Raw genomic sequence first — 17,557 nt, forward strand, 5'->3', positions numbered from 1 at the left:
CCAAATGCTTTGGAACACTTGCAGCACACAGTGGTACTCACCTGAAACTGTCGGATCTGGAAGGCAGCTTTCTCCGTGACATTAATATCCGCTTCTTCTGCGTCACCATCAGTAATATCTGGCAGAGACAGAAAGGTGCAGAAAAAAAGCTAAATGCCAAGAGCAGAATACAGGATTTATTTCCAAAAGTGGGAAAGACTGCTCACAGCTAGAGGAGGAATACAGACTGCAGAACCACGGTGAGCCGAAAAACATGTTAAAGGCAAACTTCAAATAGATGAATGCTGTGTCAGACCCCAGCTATCCTCTGCTGACAGACTGAGAGCTCTATAAAGGCAGGTAAATATATCTCTAGAACATGTCTCTGGTGTGAAAATTTAAGCCCACCTTGTTGCTGAGAAACAAGAACCAGACCCATCTCTCCCTAGTTAGGGATAAAGGGTGCTGGGTCCCTACCTGCCCACACATGTGCTGGAACCTGGAGGGTAGAAAGCAGAGCAGAATGGGACCATGTGCCTACCCAGGGCTTGCAGAAACTGGGGGATCTTGGCAGAGTACAGCTGCTGCACTGTGTTGAAGATCCGCAGCAAACCTTCCAAGCACAGAAGTGAAATGCTTTTGCCTTTCTTCTTCCCTGATTCTTCAACAACGGTGGGAATTGAAGTGTACCTCCAAAGCAGAACCCTGTGGGATGGGAGATGAGATTTACTCCAGTAAAGCTGGCTGCACAGGGCAAGAACTAGATCTACTCTTAGGATCCCATTTTTAATATTAACTAAACTGGAAGGTCTTTTACCTACAGAAAACGGTGGGGAAGAGATCTTTTTTAAGAAGATTTTATTTCAATATCAGCAAAACAGCTCCTGCATTCTTCCTGCACAGCTAAATAATTTAATTCCTTCCAGGTGCCAAGGGACCTTCCAATCCCATTTCAAGTCCATCTTTTTACACTTGTTTCTTCCACCCTGCTTTCCCTTTTTCTCAGACTACCCTGACCACTGGTGTCAAATCCACCAGTGACAAAAAGAGCTTTACTTGTGGCAGTTTGGCTCTGTGAAATGTCAAAATTCACTACAGGGCTCTCTATAAATAAAATCAGAAAGGTAAAGGCAGGCAAAGCAAAGTAAAAAGCTGTGAGGAAAGCAAAATTGTTTGGCCCAAAGAAGACTTTTCTATTTGTAGGCAAACATCTTTCTCCTGCTTCCCTAACCCCACTTCTTCCCTTTTTTGTTCCCTCTCCTTTCTTCTCATTAGTTCTGTTGCCTGCACAGATGATCTTATTCTGTTTCAATGTCCAATCACGCAAAACATGTAGCTCACATGTAGTCCTAATGACTGCAACAAAAATAGCCTCTATTATTTGGGGTGAGACACAAAACCGGCATTATGCATGGCAGGGGTAATTTGCATTTTGTGTTCTCTGCTGACTGGGCTCTGAAAAGACCCCATGCAGATATGACCTAGATTCCAAAAGACATTTACATGGTTCACATTCTTGGATTTCCAAAGGATTAGATGCATGAATGTCTTCAAGCATCTTGCAGAAGTCCTAAACAAATGATTTCTAAAGCTTGTGTCCCTCATACATCTGTTTTGTTCTGCAGCTCCAAGTGAATTTTAACTTTGCTGCATTCCAGAGGCCTCGAGAATCCAGCCTGTAATCATCTTACCTTCTCTGTGACAATAAGTGATGAACAAGAAGTCAGAAAGAAGCTGAAAATGTTTGATGGCATTTGGTTCTTCCAGGCCAAGTTATTAAAGCTGTATCCCTGAATATGGCACAGAAACTGCAGTGCCTGCGCTTGATTTCTCAGGAGCACAGAAAAGGCACTGACCTCAACCCAGCAGCAACAACAGCTGGAAACAGTTATGGACTGCCTTCTTTCAAAACCCTACCTGAGAATCAAAACTCCCCCAAACACATTGCTGATGTCTCCACGTGCCACGCTGACTCACTGCGTGATTTTGCAGAGGTTCTGGAACATCTTCTCTGGGTTCTGTCCGTCTGGCCCGTCCGTCTGTCCCGTCTCCTCCAGCTGCTGCACCTTCTGCAGAGCCACGCTGACGGCGTAGCGCAGGAACTCCGTGCTGGAGCGCAGCACGGCCAGGCTCTCCTCGTGGCTCTGGGCATTGTCCCTGCAGGACCACAGCTGTCAGAGGGACTGGGCATGCACAGAGGAAGCTCAGGGATGGCCTATGAGATCCCAAACTTAATATGCATCTGCAGATAAAATCTCTGGCTGAACTGAGGGTGGAAAACCCCTGTTGTTTTGGTAGCTTGTAGTGAACACTCACAGGGTAAGAGCTGCACCAGCCTTTCCAAGCACACTAACACATGGTTTGAAATGATGTCTGGCTCTGCTCCACCCACAGAGGACTGGACACCCTCTCACCTGAACAGGGCTGTGAGCAGAGTAGATACAAAACCCATGGACAGGAAGCTCCGTGCAGTTTTGCTGCTCAAGGCAGATTTGTTCTTTCCAGCTTTCTCCCTCAGGATTTCAGAGAGTTTGTTGTAACATGTAAACAGGCCTAGGACATCCTCAAACTTGTTCTTACTGCAATAAAATAGTAGAAAGCATTAATGGAGAAAATACATTCTTGGAGTTTCCCATTTGAAGCTTCAGCTGCCAAATTACACAATGATACTGCCTAAATGATGAAACCTGTTACATCTCCATGCCTCCCTAACACTGTATATCTCACCCAATCCTCCTCTTCTACAAAATGTCAGATCCCATCTCCCACAAAACATGGCATTCCAAAGGAAAACACTCCCCAAGGCTCTGTGAGTGGCTGTGCCATGAGGCACTCACACTCAGATCACTGATTCCACGTTGGCACTACCATCCTGTGCCTGCAATGAGGCTGTAGTCCAAAGAGCTGGGCAAATAATAGCACAGCTAGTGCCAGAGGGTAAGATTTGATGCTTTACCTGAAATTCCCGATGTTGAAATTGTACTCAATCAGAACCTCACAAATTCCCATCACCTGAATGGCATAGATGTTGTTTTTTACACCGACACCAGAAGACAGCGAAAAATCTGCTGATTTATCCTGAGAGGTAAAGGAAACAAGTGAAAAATCTTTTCAAAACCTGACAAGAACTCGGCGTCTTCTCCCACTGAGTCAAATGAAAATCTGATTTACCAGTTCAAAGTCTTCCAACTCGCTCTTGATCATTCGTCGTGTGACAGATTCTAACATCTCTTCAAAGTTTTGCTCAAATCCCACACCCTCCTCCTCCTCGTCATCTTCAGCTCCTCGGCACAGACGCACAGTGCTCTTGTACCAGGCTAGACAGTGCTGGATGCAGCAGAGCAGGTGGGCCTGGAGGAAGCAGCCACACAGTCACACGCAGCCTCTGAGCTGGAGGTCACTGGCAGCAGTGGACATGGGCCAGACTCTTCTGGTGGGATGTAAAGAGCTGTGGCTGCCTTTATAACTGCCTTGAGTCTTGAGGATATGCCTCGTTCCCAAATTGAAGGGATCAGTAATCTCACACACAGCTACTGAGCTCCAGCTTCAGACAGTGCTCTGTGCCTGAGCTTTTCTAGATGGCATGTGAAGGCTTAACTCTCACTGCTCCCTCCACCCAGCCACCTCAGGTACTGAAGGAGATGGGAAGGGAATTTCCAAAGGGACTCTCACTCTAGCTGAAGTGTCTGTGCCCTTCCTGTGTGTGCTACTGCACACAAGCTTCCTTAGGGGAAAACAAAACGATTCATTTGAATTTGTTCCCTTGGAAATCCAACAAATCACTGAGGTCTCATCTCCAACAATTTCAAAGGAGCAAAACCAAAGGACAAATTCTTCCCCCAGCTACACACACACACTGCACAACTATTTTATGTGGAATTAAGTTAAAGGAGGGAAAAAAAACCCCGTAGGGTGAACTCAGTGGAGGATAACAGAAGACCACTATTCCTAGAGCATTTTTCACACGGGTCCCAACAACCACTATGCTTGGGGAGCTCTAATAAATAGCCTGAGGCAGGGGTGAGATGCCCAGCTCTGTTGCTATTAAAAGAATTGCTCCAGGCTAGAAGAGGCTGAAGAAGCAAAAGGTATTCAGCTCATGTAGGACAACTAAAATGCTAGTAACAGATGAGCTTGCAGCTGTGGCCAACCAATATAGCTCTTACCAGTGGTTCTTGCAGAAAGATTTGATCTCCCTGAGCCATAATACAACCCTCCAGTTTGAGTGGAGGCAGGAGGTCTGGCTGGGGCAGGTAATATTGCTTTATCTGTCACAGAAAACAAGAAATAAAAATAACCAGTTACTTGGTAACTGAGCCTCTTAGGATGTTTGAAAACAGAGAACAATAATCTTTGTACCCCATTCTAGAGAGCAAAACCTGGCACTGTGATAAGGGGACTGTACAAGTACATGAGGCACATCATCTGCTCTACTGGTGATTAAAATCCCTACTTGAGTTGCTCCTGTAGCTCAGCCAGGACACGTCAGTGCCCTAAAACAAGATTAGCTGACCACTTGCTGTTGTGCTGCCTCAACAAGTAACATCACTTGCACCCCACCTGCAGTGTTACCCCTTCTTTAAACGGTGAGGATCAATAGCTGCTGCTGCTATTGAAAGTTATAGATACATAATGATGCTATAAAATTTTACACCTTTACACCAACTTACTATTGAGTGCCCTCTGTTACCCAAAAGCTGTCTCGGCTCTGTTCATGTTCCTTTCTCAGACCCTATACTGTCATGGGAAAGCTGGAATTAGTCAGCATGAACTCTTTGGATGATTAAAGGGAAGAAAATTACTTGTCTCAAAGAAAGCACAGCCTGTCCAATGGATTGAGGAAATGTGATTGTCTTGTTGCCATGAGCAACACTGCTGGGGGATGAGTTAATCCTCCCAGATCCTACATGGACTTGGGTATTCTCCCGATGGGAAGACAGCAACAATAATTACTGTGTCAGCACATATCCTTGGGGAACTACGGGAGGGTAACTGCTGTGCACTGCTAAGGAACAGGGAGAGCACAAAGAACTGCTCTGGGCTCACATAAGAAATGAAGGGTTGGAAAGAGCTCCAAGAGATCCTTCCTCTTCCACGCTATGGCAGGAAATGCACTCGTCTCCAGATGTTCACCCAGTCTGCTCTCTCAGCGCAGCAGGGGTTTGAATGCTCCTTAGGGAAGTGTCACAGCCCCCAAACATGCTTCCATGTGAGGGAAAACAATTTCCCCAATATTTAACCTGAATTGCTTGCCATACCGGTTGAAGTGCAGAATTCTGCAGCCCCACCACAGAGCAGGACTTTACCTGGGACAAGAGTGTTTCCATTATAGAGCTGGCCAGCTGGGAGTTCCTGCGAAGGACATCATAAAAACCCTGGAGACAGGAAGGAAGGACAAGTTGGCTGACACCACAGAGAAAATGAACCACAGGCATAAGAAGTTGGCGTCATAAGACTGCAACGACACTTTGGCACCACAAGGAACCATGAGGAAGTAACAATGTGCTCAGTGTAAAACTCCATACCTGGCAAAGCAAAGGCACCACAGAAAGAAGGTATGAATCAGAAAAAGTATGAATTTCCTCACAGGGGCCCTCTCACAAGCTGTATCTCCCTAGCAGCGGTGGCATCAAGCCCAGAGTGACTTTCAGTGCTATTTAACACAAGCACAAGATCCAACTTCAAACTGTGAAACCCTGCTTCAAAGGCAAAACAAGCCAGTGGGGAAACTGTAGGAGGCAACAGATCCTGCAGGCTGAGAAAACTCAGTGGATGGATAAAGCAAGCACAAGTTTTCTAGCAACAGTGACGAATACACCCAGAACTTGCAGCTCATCAAAGGTCAATCCAACCCAAGATAAAAAGGAAACAAAACCTCTCTGACTGGTACAGGGTTTTTGTTTCTCAGGGTGGTACTCCATGGTTATAACACAACCTAAGGCATGCACCCAAAAATGGCCCTTTATAACAGGCCTATCACCACAGACCTAAGGACAGCCAAGTTTTATAGAAACTTGGAAAGGAAGAGGAGAAAAGACAGATTCCTGATGCATTCTCTAAGGAAGTTTCTCCATACTCTCCAGACAAGGTTTTCTTGGGAGCCCATAATTAACTCTCAACAGCTCCACATCTACCCAGTGCCTGTTGAACCGCTCCTCCTCACAGGGCATCAAACATCCTTCTCATTCCCTAGGCCCTACCACAGCAAGACAGACTTTGACATATTTTTGCTCTTAAACAATGCATGAGCTGAAGAAGATACGTGTCTTTGGGTGTATAATGGTCAAAAAAAACAGCAACAGAAGGAGTGAAAACATGTTACACATGTCCCATGAAGAACTAAACTGAGCTGAAAGGCTGTTTTTCACAATAACACGATTGTTATTTACCTGAGGCTAGAGAAGAATCAGACCACAGAAGAGCTTGTGGCTGTTTAAGAGACAGAAGAAACCATGTTTACCTCATATAACATGAGTCGAACATCTGCTTGCTGGCTCAAACATCGCCTCAGGCTGCCCAGGATTTCCAGGCAGAAGGCCTCATTAGCTGCAGAATTATAGCAGGCATGAACATCTGCCTGGACCTGAGAAGGAACATTAGTCACGTTATACTGGTTACAATATCACAACACAGGAGCAAGGTGATAAGGGTCTGGCCCCTGAACAATCACTGAGATAGTCCTTGTGCTACCAGGCTCCTCATCATTGTCAGGGAGCAGTGGGAATGCTCCCCAGAGCACTGGTGCTGTAAGAGAGAATGGCTCTGAGAAGCAACATCTCTAGGCCAGCTCCTCTTTGCACACTGCACTTCCTAAAGCTTTCCTTAGAGGAAGGAAATCCTTGCTGGATTTCCAGGACTAATCCTTACTAAAGCTGTATTTCCATTCTGGGGGAACACTTCCCTTTTGAGTTGTTTCAAACAGTGCATTTTAGACACCAGACTGTCTCACACAGCCACACAGGGACTGCAGAACAGCACTCACCTGAGTGGCACCAATGGCCTGGCTGCACTGGGAAGAGGACAAGCTGCCCAGAACCTTAAAATTTCTTAACAGGAGCAAAAAGCCAGCGACTGCAGCTTTACGAGCATCGAGCTGCCTGGGAATTGGGACAGGAAAAGAGGGTTACGTAAGGAAATGTGGAAGCAAGAAGCTCAGAAGCACATAAAATATCAACTCAGCAATGAAAAAAGTGCCACAAATACAGAGTGACTGGGCCCTGTACAACTGTATTTCCCAAAAGGGCAGTACAGTTCCAAACAGCCTAGAGCTGGGCAGTTTGCTGGAAACTCCCCTGCTCTACACTCTCAAAATATTCAATCTGCTTTCTGTCTTACAATGCTCACACTCAGGGAAAGCCCAGGCCAAGACCCAAGTATTAAATATCCCTTGAAAGCTGGGAGAGTGTCACAGACCTCAGAGTTGGAAAACTCTAATAAAAACCTGGTGTTTTGCTTTACTCACAGAAACGCCAAGTCTTTCCCAAGACCAAGTCCCCTGCTTTGAAAAATAATCCTGAATTTTTGAATTCTATATTCATAACCAGGCAGCCAGTGGCCAACAAATCCAAGCTACAATCACAGCAGAATGGTTTGCTCAAAGCATGACCAAGACAACACCTTGTAAGGGATCAGAAGGAGCATGGCAGCTCAGCATTCTGATCAGTGGTTTCTTCCAGACCCTCCCTGGATGTATTCAGCTGTGCTAGACACATATTGGAATTGGTTTTCATTTTGCTAATGTATTTGGAGTTCCCAACAGCTTTCTGAACTTGCAAAGCTCATTCATTCAGATGGGGGTTGGGATTTTTGTTACCATTCAGTGGAGCTGTGACTGTACCACAACTGAAGGCTAAAGGGACAGGAGATGTCACTATCCAGTTATGGGAAGAACACTGTAAGAAGATACTTAGCCCAAAATAAAAAAATACTTCTGCTCCAAAACCACAAATGAATTGTAGAAATTTTGTCAAAGAATCCTCTCCCCAGCTTACCTGGAAAAGATAGCTTTTTGGAGAACAAGTATCAGGGAGTCCCTCACTGACATGCTGACTTTTAGCAGAGGCTGGAAAGGAAAATAACCTTTGGAGAGAAAAGCACTAAGACATGCCAAGCCCTTGGGGCATATGAGCTCATCTTCCTCAGGTCCATCTGGCCCTGCATTTCCAGTACTGTCATCAGTACAGTAGGAAGACCAAAACATTTTAAAATAGACAAGAAAACCCATAGAGCTGTGGCAGTGAGACACCTTAGCAGGTTAATGAGGACACAGTGCAAGGGCTTAGGAAAATAACTGTTATCCCCAGGTTGGACAAAGCAGGTGAAAGCCAAAATACCAGGACAGTAGCTCAGTCCAGGCAAAGAGGAACACTGACATGGAGCTTGGAAGGAGAAAAATCAACATGACAGCGACAGCTGTTCAGCTAAACACTGTGGACTTAGTTTTCTACAGGGTGCAGCATCTGGGCATCTTCCAGATGAAAGGTCAGCACAGAGCAGTTTTGGTCCTGTGCCAGACCACACCATATGCTTTTTGCTAGAGGGCACATGCAAATCCATGCTTGAAGAACAGATCCATGCTACACCAAACAACCCACAGCAGAGAATGAAGGCTTATTTCATGAGGAGGGTTATCAGATCATGCATATAATTGTGGCCCAGAGCTGTCACTGGAACCAAAGTAGCAAGGAGATCCATGAAGAAATGCAAAGCTTTACCTGTACTGCCCGGAGAAGCCCTTGCACTGTGTCAATGGGCAGAAAGGACAAATTGTCAAAGGTCTCTGTGACTTTGGAGGATGAAGTCTGAAGCACGAGAGGAGCAGACACAACAATATTGGACAGCAAGTCTGAAAAATAAAAGGACAAAAAGAACAGCTGAGGCCAAGGGGCCAGAAAAGCTTGAGCAGAAGATGTCTGTAGAGCTAACAATTACAGACTAATCAAAGACCTTCCATGACACAGAGAGGTCATGATAAAATGAGCATCGACAAACTGAGTCTACTGCAGACACCAAGCACTAAAAATGCTCCCAGCCCAGCTGCAGGGCCTCACCCCACCAGAGGGCACTGAGATGCAAGGGAAGAGGCGGCAGCACTGCCATCCCAGCAGCCCCAGTGACTCCCCAGCCCAAGGATGAGGAGAAAGCAAGGCTGGGAACGTGGAACAGGCAACTGACTGATGATTCTGATTTTCTGTACGTCAGCTGTTCCATGGCAACTGCCTGCAAACATATTTTTCACCTGTGATGAATACAAGGCAATCTGATGCAGCTGATACCTCAGTCAGAGGAGAAGGAACTGATTTTCTTGGCTTCAGGTCACTTCAGCAGGTGCTTCAGAAACCAAATCACATCCTGGGCTGCATCAAAAGCAGCCTGGCCAGCAGGCTGAAGGAGGGAATTCTCCCCCTCTACTCCACTTTGGTGAGAGCCCCCTTGGAGTACTGTGTCCAGCTCTGGGGTCCTCAGCACAAGCAGGACAGAGACCTGCTGGAGCAGGTGCAGAGGGGCACAAAAATGCTCAGAGGGCTGAAGCACCTCTGCTGTTGAGAGGGACTGAGAGTTAGGGTTGGTCAGCTTGGAGAAGCCAACTTTGGGGAGACCTTGTTGTAGCCTTTTGGTACTCAAATGGGGTTTATAAGATGGGGACAGACTTTTTATGAGTAGCTGTTGTGATAAGAATAGGGCTGTAGTTTTAAACTAAAAGAAGGCAGATTCAAAGTGGATCCAAAGAAGTAATTTTTTGCAGTGAGAGTGGTGAAACACTGGCACAGGTTGCCCAGAGAGGTGGTGGATGCCCCACCCCTGGAAACATTCAAGGTTAGGTTGGATGAGGCTCTGAGCAACCTGGTCAAGTGGAAGATCTGCATGGTCATTACAATGCAGTGGACTAGATGACCTTCAAAGGTCCCACCCAACCCAAACCCAATTCTGAGATTCTATAACGAGTTTTGAGGAGCTGTGTTGTGACTGTCCACAGAGCAGAGCACATTTCTCTCTCTCTTCTCTGTTACCTATGAAGTGGCTGACAGGAGATGCTGCTTTTGTGAGGACTCTGTTCAGGACCTGCTCAAGAATATCACTTCTGATGGGCTCATGAACCTGAATGAGGAAGAACAATAAATAAAAATCAAAACCTTTAAGACATTCCTGTACTTCACAGCACAGGCACTGTACAGTACAAAGCAAATCCAGATCTGGCAGGCAAGCAAGGATGGTTACCAGAAGTCCCCTTTCAGCTAAATCCACACAAATTGATTCAGATTTCATCCCAGGACAATCAGAACCAGCACATCAAGGCACACACAGAACATAACCGTTCCAATCATCTGTGGGATCAAAATTCACCAGTTTGGTGAAGATGGATGGGTTTCAATCCCACCGTGTCAGATTTTATTTGTACCTCTGAATTTCTCTACCTTCTCTACCTCTGCAGTTTCTTGGAAACTGTAATACAGTTTATAATAATAGGGATTACACAAGTATCATGACAGCTGGAACAGATTAGATTTTCATGAGGATGGTCTCTTCCAGCTGGAAAGGGTAAAATAGGAGACAAAATCTAGTATTGTTTGCAAAACACTCACAATGGATATAGCAGGCAAGGTTTTGACACCATTTACCAGGATAGAATGAGAACAGAGTTGTTCTCCCCCCACGAAAAAAAAACCTTCTCCAAAATCTACATTACCTTAAATGTTTCCAGCAGGATACTTGCTCCCAGTCTGCAAGCCTGCTGGGCTGGCATTTTTGAAAGGCCATAACTGGTATCAGCAGCTTTTCCTCCAAAGAGCTTTTTTGGTTCATAGGATTCCATTAGGCTGAAGCCAAGATCCACCAGGCCCTGAGTAACATGGTCCCAACCAAATGCACTGAGGAAAACATTAAAGAGATGGGGAAAGAAACAACTTAGTCATAGGAAAGTTTGGATTAGAGCTGAGTAGATCTTCTGCAGTCATTCCAGGATCCAAAGCAGCAGTGAGAGACACTTGATGACAGCAGGGAACATGACAGCCCTCACAACCTTAGCCTGTCACAACCTTAGCCTGTCCTTAGGCTGAGGGACAGGTGCTCAGCACATCTCTGCAGTCCTGGTTCTCCATCAGAATTCCTTTCCAGCCCCAAGGTTTCCTCACCATTGGGAATGATGTGCCCTCAGGTCTGACCTGAACATAACAGCAGGCAACAGCTGGGATGCACGAGTACCCTACTGATGTCAAGATCTTCAAGTTGGAGAAAAAGAGAAGAGGAATGCCTCCCATCAAACTAAAGGACAGCTGGTGGCAGACCAGAGCTATCCCACAGGATGTTTAAAGGACTAACCAGTGAACCAGATTAAACAGTGAACCTACTCCTCATCCCTTGATCAGAACACAAACTACAGCCAGCAGCATGACTCACGCTGCAGATTAGGCCCTGATCAGTTTAGTCCTTTGTACCACCAGACCCTGAGATCTGAGGTAGAAGGAGCAGATTTATACAGCCGCATGTTGTTGTTTTTCTTTTTTTAATTCACTAATATAAAACTGGGATAAAGCCCTTGGATTTTGACACTGATCCCTGCCAGCACATGGTCAGAAGTATTTAGCATCCCAGAGTGTTTTAACAAAGCTGAAACTCTCCCCACTTCTAAAGCCCATTGAATGTTCTGCAGCACGTGGCAGCAACTCACCTATTTTTCACCACTTCCAGAATGACAGCAGTGATATCATATTGTTGAGGAAACAAATCCTGCAGAAACTTGGAGGCCTGAAGGAACTGCAGGTCCTTGCAGCTTCTCGTGATTGATGTTTTCAAGAAATCAAATATCTGGAACATAAAATCATTACGTGCGAGGAAATGATCTTTGAAATGGGACCTGTATAGTCTTGGGTAGGTTCCAGTAAGAGCACCAGCCAGACACAAGTTCCACTACAGCCTGCCAAAAATCCTAACTCACTTCTTTGTCAGGACAAATACACCAGTCTCATTAAGTGCCTCAAGGAGGGTGACTTGCTGCCAGATGCTCTTCATGTGGCCACCACAGAGCCAAAACATTAGAAAAATAGACTGCTTTTCTTCTCATCCTACAATACCAACCCACAGGAATCACTGCTCTGGAAAATTGTGATATTGCTCTGGGGTCTTTTACAGTGTTCAGTAAAGTACAGCATACCAATGATCTAACTGCCTACCCACGAGCATCCTGAAACCATTTTAAGCCTAATTCCAATGGGACTCTGACCTAACCACACTTCCTTTCCTTTACAGGGAGTGCAGAGTGCATCCCCATGGAAGCTCTCTGCAAGCTTATCAAGCACATACCTGCTCTTGCAGTCTGTGTTTTACAGCAACTGACAGCAGAAGAGCCACGCTGAAGGGACACAGGGCTCTACCAGGGTCCTTCTGTTGCTCAGTCTAGGAAACAGCAAGGAGCAGTGAGAAAACTTGTTATCTTTACTGAAACACCCTGGAAATTCAGGCAGCCATCAGGCACATATCTCTTCAAACACATCACAGCACTCGCTAAAGAGAACATGACTGCAATCATAAAAATTATTAAATCCCTTGTCTAGATAATAAATTAAGTTTTTAAACCCTGCTTCAGTATCTTCAAGAGGAGTGGCTGCTCCATCTTTGCCATACCTTCAGGTGTCTAATTAGCTCCTCGCCCAGGTCCTGGTCCAGGTTGATGACAGAAACAATGTGGAGGATAACGGTGCCTTCCACGTGGCGCAGCTGGTCCAGGGGCATCGTGGCCACCTCAAGGTCCACTGACCTGTAAGTTATACCAGAAAATAACAAGCCATCCCAAGCCAGAAATCAATCCTTATGGGTCAAGAAGGATGTTCTTGTACAAGGTTAAAGTGTTGGAATTCAAGGAGCCCTGGGCAGCAGCAGTGTGACTACAAACACCCAGGCAGTAAAGAAAGGGGTGACAGAGCAAGAACTTACTCTGGAACCCTCTGTTCTTCCTTCTGTCTCTTATCCAGCTGATTGAAAAAACTGATGATTCCTTCCAAAACAGTCTTCTTACTGCCCTGCAAGGCAGGACATTACATTAAGCCATTGCAGGGCCTGCAGTATCCCAGAGAACAATACTCAATTTCCATACCTATCACAAATCTCAGGGTATCCTTCATTTCCCTCCATAAATTGCTATAGCAGGTGAGAGCTCCTCTATGGCTCATTTCCAGATTTCCAGTTTTCATATTTCTTTTGACTGCACTTATTTCTTTTGAACTGCATTACAGAACAGCTGGAAGAAACTCAAGCTCTCAGGTGTTCTGATTGTCTTTTTTTTTTTTTTTTTTTTTTTTTGAAGTTGTTATTAGCTAGAAAGGATCCTTTATGTTTTAACCAATTGGGAAGGCTTTCAAACTCCTAACCTTAAATCTAACAATACATTTTGGCCAGTGGACCCAAATGACCCTCAATAACACACATCTAATTTGTCTTTGGATCATTTTGGCATTGACTTGGTCACAAATGAAGCGAGGAAAAGAGCCAGAACACCCTGTCAAAGGGCAGAGATGTCCCTGGCAGTCTCTGCTCTGGAGAAGAGCACAGGAGATGACACCTTCCCAGTACAAGTCAGACTACAGCCCAGCAGACAATCATAGTGCATGAGCTATTATTGTAGCATGCAGATCACACAGAGTGAGCAAAACCACACTGAAATAAACCAATCCTCTCTGCTGCTAGCTCTGTGCTCATCCCTTATTTCCAAAAGGTTTGCTTCTTTTCCCACAAGGAAGACCAAGATCCCATCTTTCTCTGAGCAGTCAGCTTCTTCAGGCTAGAGGGAGTTAGAGGAAACAAAACCTACTGATGTTCTCGTGTCCCTACAGCATGGTTTGGGAACAAAACAATGCCAAAATGCTGACTACAGATCACTCTGGACATTTTCTTTCTGTTGGACTAAACCTGAGGGAAATCTAGCTCCCATGAGCTTTTACCTTTGCAGAAAGCAGCAGCAGCTGATAAACCAGAGGAGGAATTTCCTGCAGGTCTAATTTGGAGAACATCCTAAGGACCTTTTCCACCACGAACTGCAGCTCCTCTCCTGACAGTGGAATATCCCTGTGGAATCAAAGATTTTTTTTTCATAAATTTATTTGCCAAGGCTCACTCACGCATGGAATAAAAACCACGATGCCATGCCCAGATGTGTTTTGCATCCAAATCTGGTGTGGATGCTCACTGACCAACCAGCCATGGTGTCAGACCTCCTATTTGCACTTGCCCCAAACTGTTTATGAAATAGGACACAGACAGGACCATGGCACAAGTTGATATTGAAGAGAAAAAGAATTACCTGAACATGTTGGCAAGATGTATTACACACCGAGGGTCCCACCTGGTAAAACAAAGATATGTTGGAAGATTGAGAGCAAGCTAGATTATCATTTAGCTCTCCCCTCCTTCACAATTATTCAATGTCACCACTTCCCTGTTACATTCTGATACTAAAATTAGAAGGCAGAAATGATCAGCACCCATCCATCCACCCACATTTCCATAGTTCTGAACTGCCCCAGCCCCTTTAATAACAAATGCCAGAAAAGGAATAAAAACAAGTACTTCCTGATACTAGTTCATGCAACAGTCTCATGAAATCTGGGAACAGGCTGCTCCCTAGCTTTCTCAGCTAGAGAAGACAGTGTCACAGAGGGCACAGACTCAAGGATGACAGGACACACAGCCCATGATGATGCCTTTTTCCAAGCACAGTGTGAAACACAGTGTTTTGCCATGTATCCAAGACCTGCCAGACATACATACTTGCTGGAGCAGAGGGTATTTATCAGCTGTTTCTTAAACTCTTCCCCATTCAGTTCACCTGAAAAAGCAAAAGTCTTAGGAGATGATTCCAGAGGAAGGGAGGACAAGCTACAGAGAAGGAGCTGATAGGGGGTTACCTTTCCCATAAGCCAGGTTCTCCTTGGAACTGGCCAGGGCTGTGAGAACAGTGGAAAACAGCTCCAAGGATTTCCCATTGGTCAGGCTGCCCCCTTTAATGACATCCACAAACAGGCTGGCAAGCTCTGCTAATGCATGGCCTGGCAGCTGGCGGGCCTGGGAGAACACACAGCAGGAGAGAGCCTGAGGCAGTACACAGAATTCCACACACACATCCAAACTGTCACCAAAACCCAGCAGAAGACAGAATTTCTTACAGGGAAATGCTCCCTTTAAGGAAAAATTCAGCCCTGAGATCTCTGTTTTGTACTGTTCTTTACAGAACAGAGCAATAAATCAAGATTATGTGATTATAGGTTTAGAGTTCTGAGCCTAAGATTAAATATCTAAAGACAATCAAGTTCACACACAGAGCCAACTCCAACACCAGCTACTTTAGTCTAGGGAAGATCCATGGAAAGGATACAACACATTTTCCCCAGTGGCTTAGTGAAGTATTTCAATTTACATATTAAATGATACTCAGCAGAGGCCAGGAAAGCCAGCCCAAAGGAGCTTTACCTCCAGCATCAACAGTCCTATGATTTCAGACACCTTGCCCAAATGCAGGTCCCCTGACTCCACTAGTGGGACGCAGTGCTTGTAAACCTGGAGTCTCCTGAGCACACCGCTTCTCTGGGAGCAGGGCGAGCCTGACAGCAAGCAAACAGAGGGACAAAAGAGTGGGGAGAAAGTTATGCAAGCAACACGTTGCTAAATGACAGGAAATCAGCAGGGATAAATTGTCACCCGGCTGCAACTTCCTGTATTACCTATCTGACAAAATAAATAAAAAACCCCAGAGAACAGGAAACGAGATACTGGGATAAAATAGTCGGTCACCCTGTTACCACATCCTGTGGTTCACTCAACCTGCAGCCAGAGATCAGGAAGCGTCAAAACTTTGAGGAGAACCAGCCTGGCAATTGGCGCTCACCTGGCCAGCTCAGCGCTACTGCAAGGCGCCGAAGGGCTCTCAAAGCAAATCGCACTTACCACGGGCTCTTCGCAACTCTAGTCCAGTTCGCTATCTCCCCGGAGGTGTTTATGGGTGTCGTGCTTCCCTGTGACAGCCCTGACGAGCGGGTTTCTTACGAGAAGTGACATTCCCTGTGCTGCTGGCACCCACGGGCTCCCGCCAGGGCTGCGGCCGCGCCCCGAGCGCAGCGCGCACATCACCCACCTTTGAAGATCCCTCTCAGCAGAGCCGCCGTCTCCCTGCCCTTCAGGGCCTGCCTGGTCACCATGTCGCCCAGCTGCGGGAGAAGGGCACGCTGTGAGCCACCGCCCGCCCGCCCGCGGCGCATCCCCGCTCCCCGCCCGGCCGCACCTCGCCCTCCGCCAGGCTCTGCAGGGCCTCCTGCAGCCGCTCGGGGCCCTCCTCGGCCGCCAGCGACAGGATGCGCTGGGCCATGGGGCCGGGGACCGCCCGGCACCGCCGGGCCAAGGCTCCGAGCCCCGAAATTCCCGCCCGGAAGTGCCCGCGCGTCACCCGGGGAACAGCTCCCGCCCCCGGGCCGCGCTTCCCGCCCCGCGGCGCCGCGGGTTCGAGTCCCGCGGGGGGAGACAGCGTGCGGAGCCGTGGCACCGGGGCTGGGAGGGACCGCGGCGGGTCACCTGGGCCGGCCTCCCTGCCTCCCTGCCCTGCTCGAGCTGGGTCGCCCTGGGGCACATGGCACAGCCCTGCAGCCCGATGGTGCTGGAATATCTCTCTCTGGGCAGTGTCCGGTGCGCGGTGGTTGCGCGGGGAGAGCGCCGCTGCGGCGGGGGGCAGGCCCGGGGGGTGCACGGCCCGGGGGGTGCACGGCCCGGGGGGTGCACGGCCCGGGGGACCGGGGCGTTTGGCACAAAGTGCCCATTCAGGGCCACCCCGCATCGCAGCGAGTGCCACCCACGTGGGGTTCGGATCGGTTCGAGTAAACCCCTTAATTCCGGGGGACGCGCGGGGTGGCCTTTAGCGTACCAGGAGGTGTAGCCCGCCTTTAAGCAGCGGGATTTGGCCAAAGGAGCCGGTGCCAGCGCAGCGCGGGAGCTTTCGCAAGCCCCGTGCTCACGTGGAGCGGGAGCTGATGGTGCTGAGCGAGGGGAGCGCGTTTGGCACAGCGCTGTGGGCAGGGGGATAACCAGACCTGGAAGAGAGGTGCACTTAGGGCTCTGTCACAGGGTGGGTCCCCCCTTGAGAGCCGTTTACCCAGCCGTGTTACCCAAAACACCCGTTTTGTGATGCCAGGGGTTATACATGTGTCTGCAAAACGATTTCACCTGTGATGACCGTGCTGGCCAGAATGCCCAGGTGCCCCAGGGATCACAGGTTCTCTCTGGCATGCCCACACAGCATTATTTGGTCTATTTGGGAAAGCCCATGCTGATGATGTACCCCTGTTATGCCCTATTTTACACTGAGCTGAGCACAAAGGTCCAACGTGCTGTAGGAAGAAGCCGAGCCGTGCACCGGGGCTGGTGTGGGAAGGGGATGGGGGGTTGGGGGTCTCCTCTGAAGAGCAGTGCATGGTGCGTCAGACCACAGTGGCGTTGCTCAGGGCTTTGGCACAGGTCCGAATTTTCCCTCAGCAGCACCCCAGCCTTTCATCTGCAGTCTCGTGCCTTCCTCCTCCTCCCTCCCTCACATCGGGGTCTCAGC

The 17,557-nt window shown here is 47.6% G+C and overlaps 1 protein-coding gene across 1 annotated transcript in view; it reads right to left on the reverse strand.

The window, feature by feature from the left end:
- FANCI (FA complementation group I) overlaps positions 1-16,598 on the reverse strand; it is a 23,690-nt gene extending 7,092 nt beyond the window's left edge. The window contains exons 1-25 of the mRNA XM_038147355.1: positions 16,247-16,598; positions 16,100-16,172; positions 15,439-15,569; positions 14,877-15,033; positions 14,740-14,797; positions 14,273-14,314; positions 13,914-14,037; positions 12,910-12,995; positions 12,601-12,733; positions 12,280-12,372; positions 11,648-11,784; positions 10,667-10,847; positions 9,990-10,077; positions 8,694-8,824; positions 7,971-8,041; positions 6,962-7,076; positions 6,440-6,562; positions 5,286-5,354; positions 4,146-4,247; positions 3,151-3,330; positions 2,936-3,057; positions 2,394-2,558; positions 1,957-2,136; positions 521-684; positions 42-118 (exon numbers count right to left, since the gene is read on the reverse strand). Of these exons, the coding sequence (XP_038003283.1) occupies positions 42-118; positions 521-684; positions 1,957-2,136; positions 2,394-2,558; positions 2,936-3,057; positions 3,151-3,330; positions 4,146-4,247; positions 5,286-5,354; positions 6,440-6,562; positions 6,962-7,076; positions 7,971-8,041; positions 8,694-8,824; positions 9,990-10,077; positions 10,667-10,847; positions 11,648-11,784; positions 12,280-12,372; positions 12,601-12,733; positions 12,910-12,995; positions 13,914-14,037; positions 14,273-14,314; positions 14,740-14,797; positions 14,877-15,033; positions 15,439-15,569; positions 16,100-16,172; positions 16,247-16,330 (2,886 nt within the window). The 5' untranslated portion in view covers positions 16,331-16,598. The remainder of the gene's footprint in view (positions 1-41; positions 119-520; positions 685-1,956; positions 2,137-2,393; positions 2,559-2,935; positions 3,058-3,150; positions 3,331-4,145; positions 4,248-5,285; positions 5,355-6,439; positions 6,563-6,961; positions 7,077-7,970; positions 8,042-8,693; positions 8,825-9,989; positions 10,078-10,666; positions 10,848-11,647; positions 11,785-12,279; positions 12,373-12,600; positions 12,734-12,909; positions 12,996-13,913; positions 14,038-14,272; positions 14,315-14,739; positions 14,798-14,876; positions 15,034-15,438; positions 15,570-16,099; positions 16,173-16,246) is intronic.
- Between the last annotated feature and the right edge of the window lie 959 nt (positions 16,599-17,557).

The sequence above is a fragment of the Motacilla alba genome, chromosome 10 (genome assembly GCF_015832195.1).
Source record: "Motacilla alba alba isolate MOTALB_02 chromosome 10, Motacilla_alba_V1.0_pri, whole genome shotgun sequence".
Taxonomy (NCBI): Eukaryota; Metazoa; Chordata; class Aves; order Passeriformes; family Motacillidae; genus Motacilla; species Motacilla alba.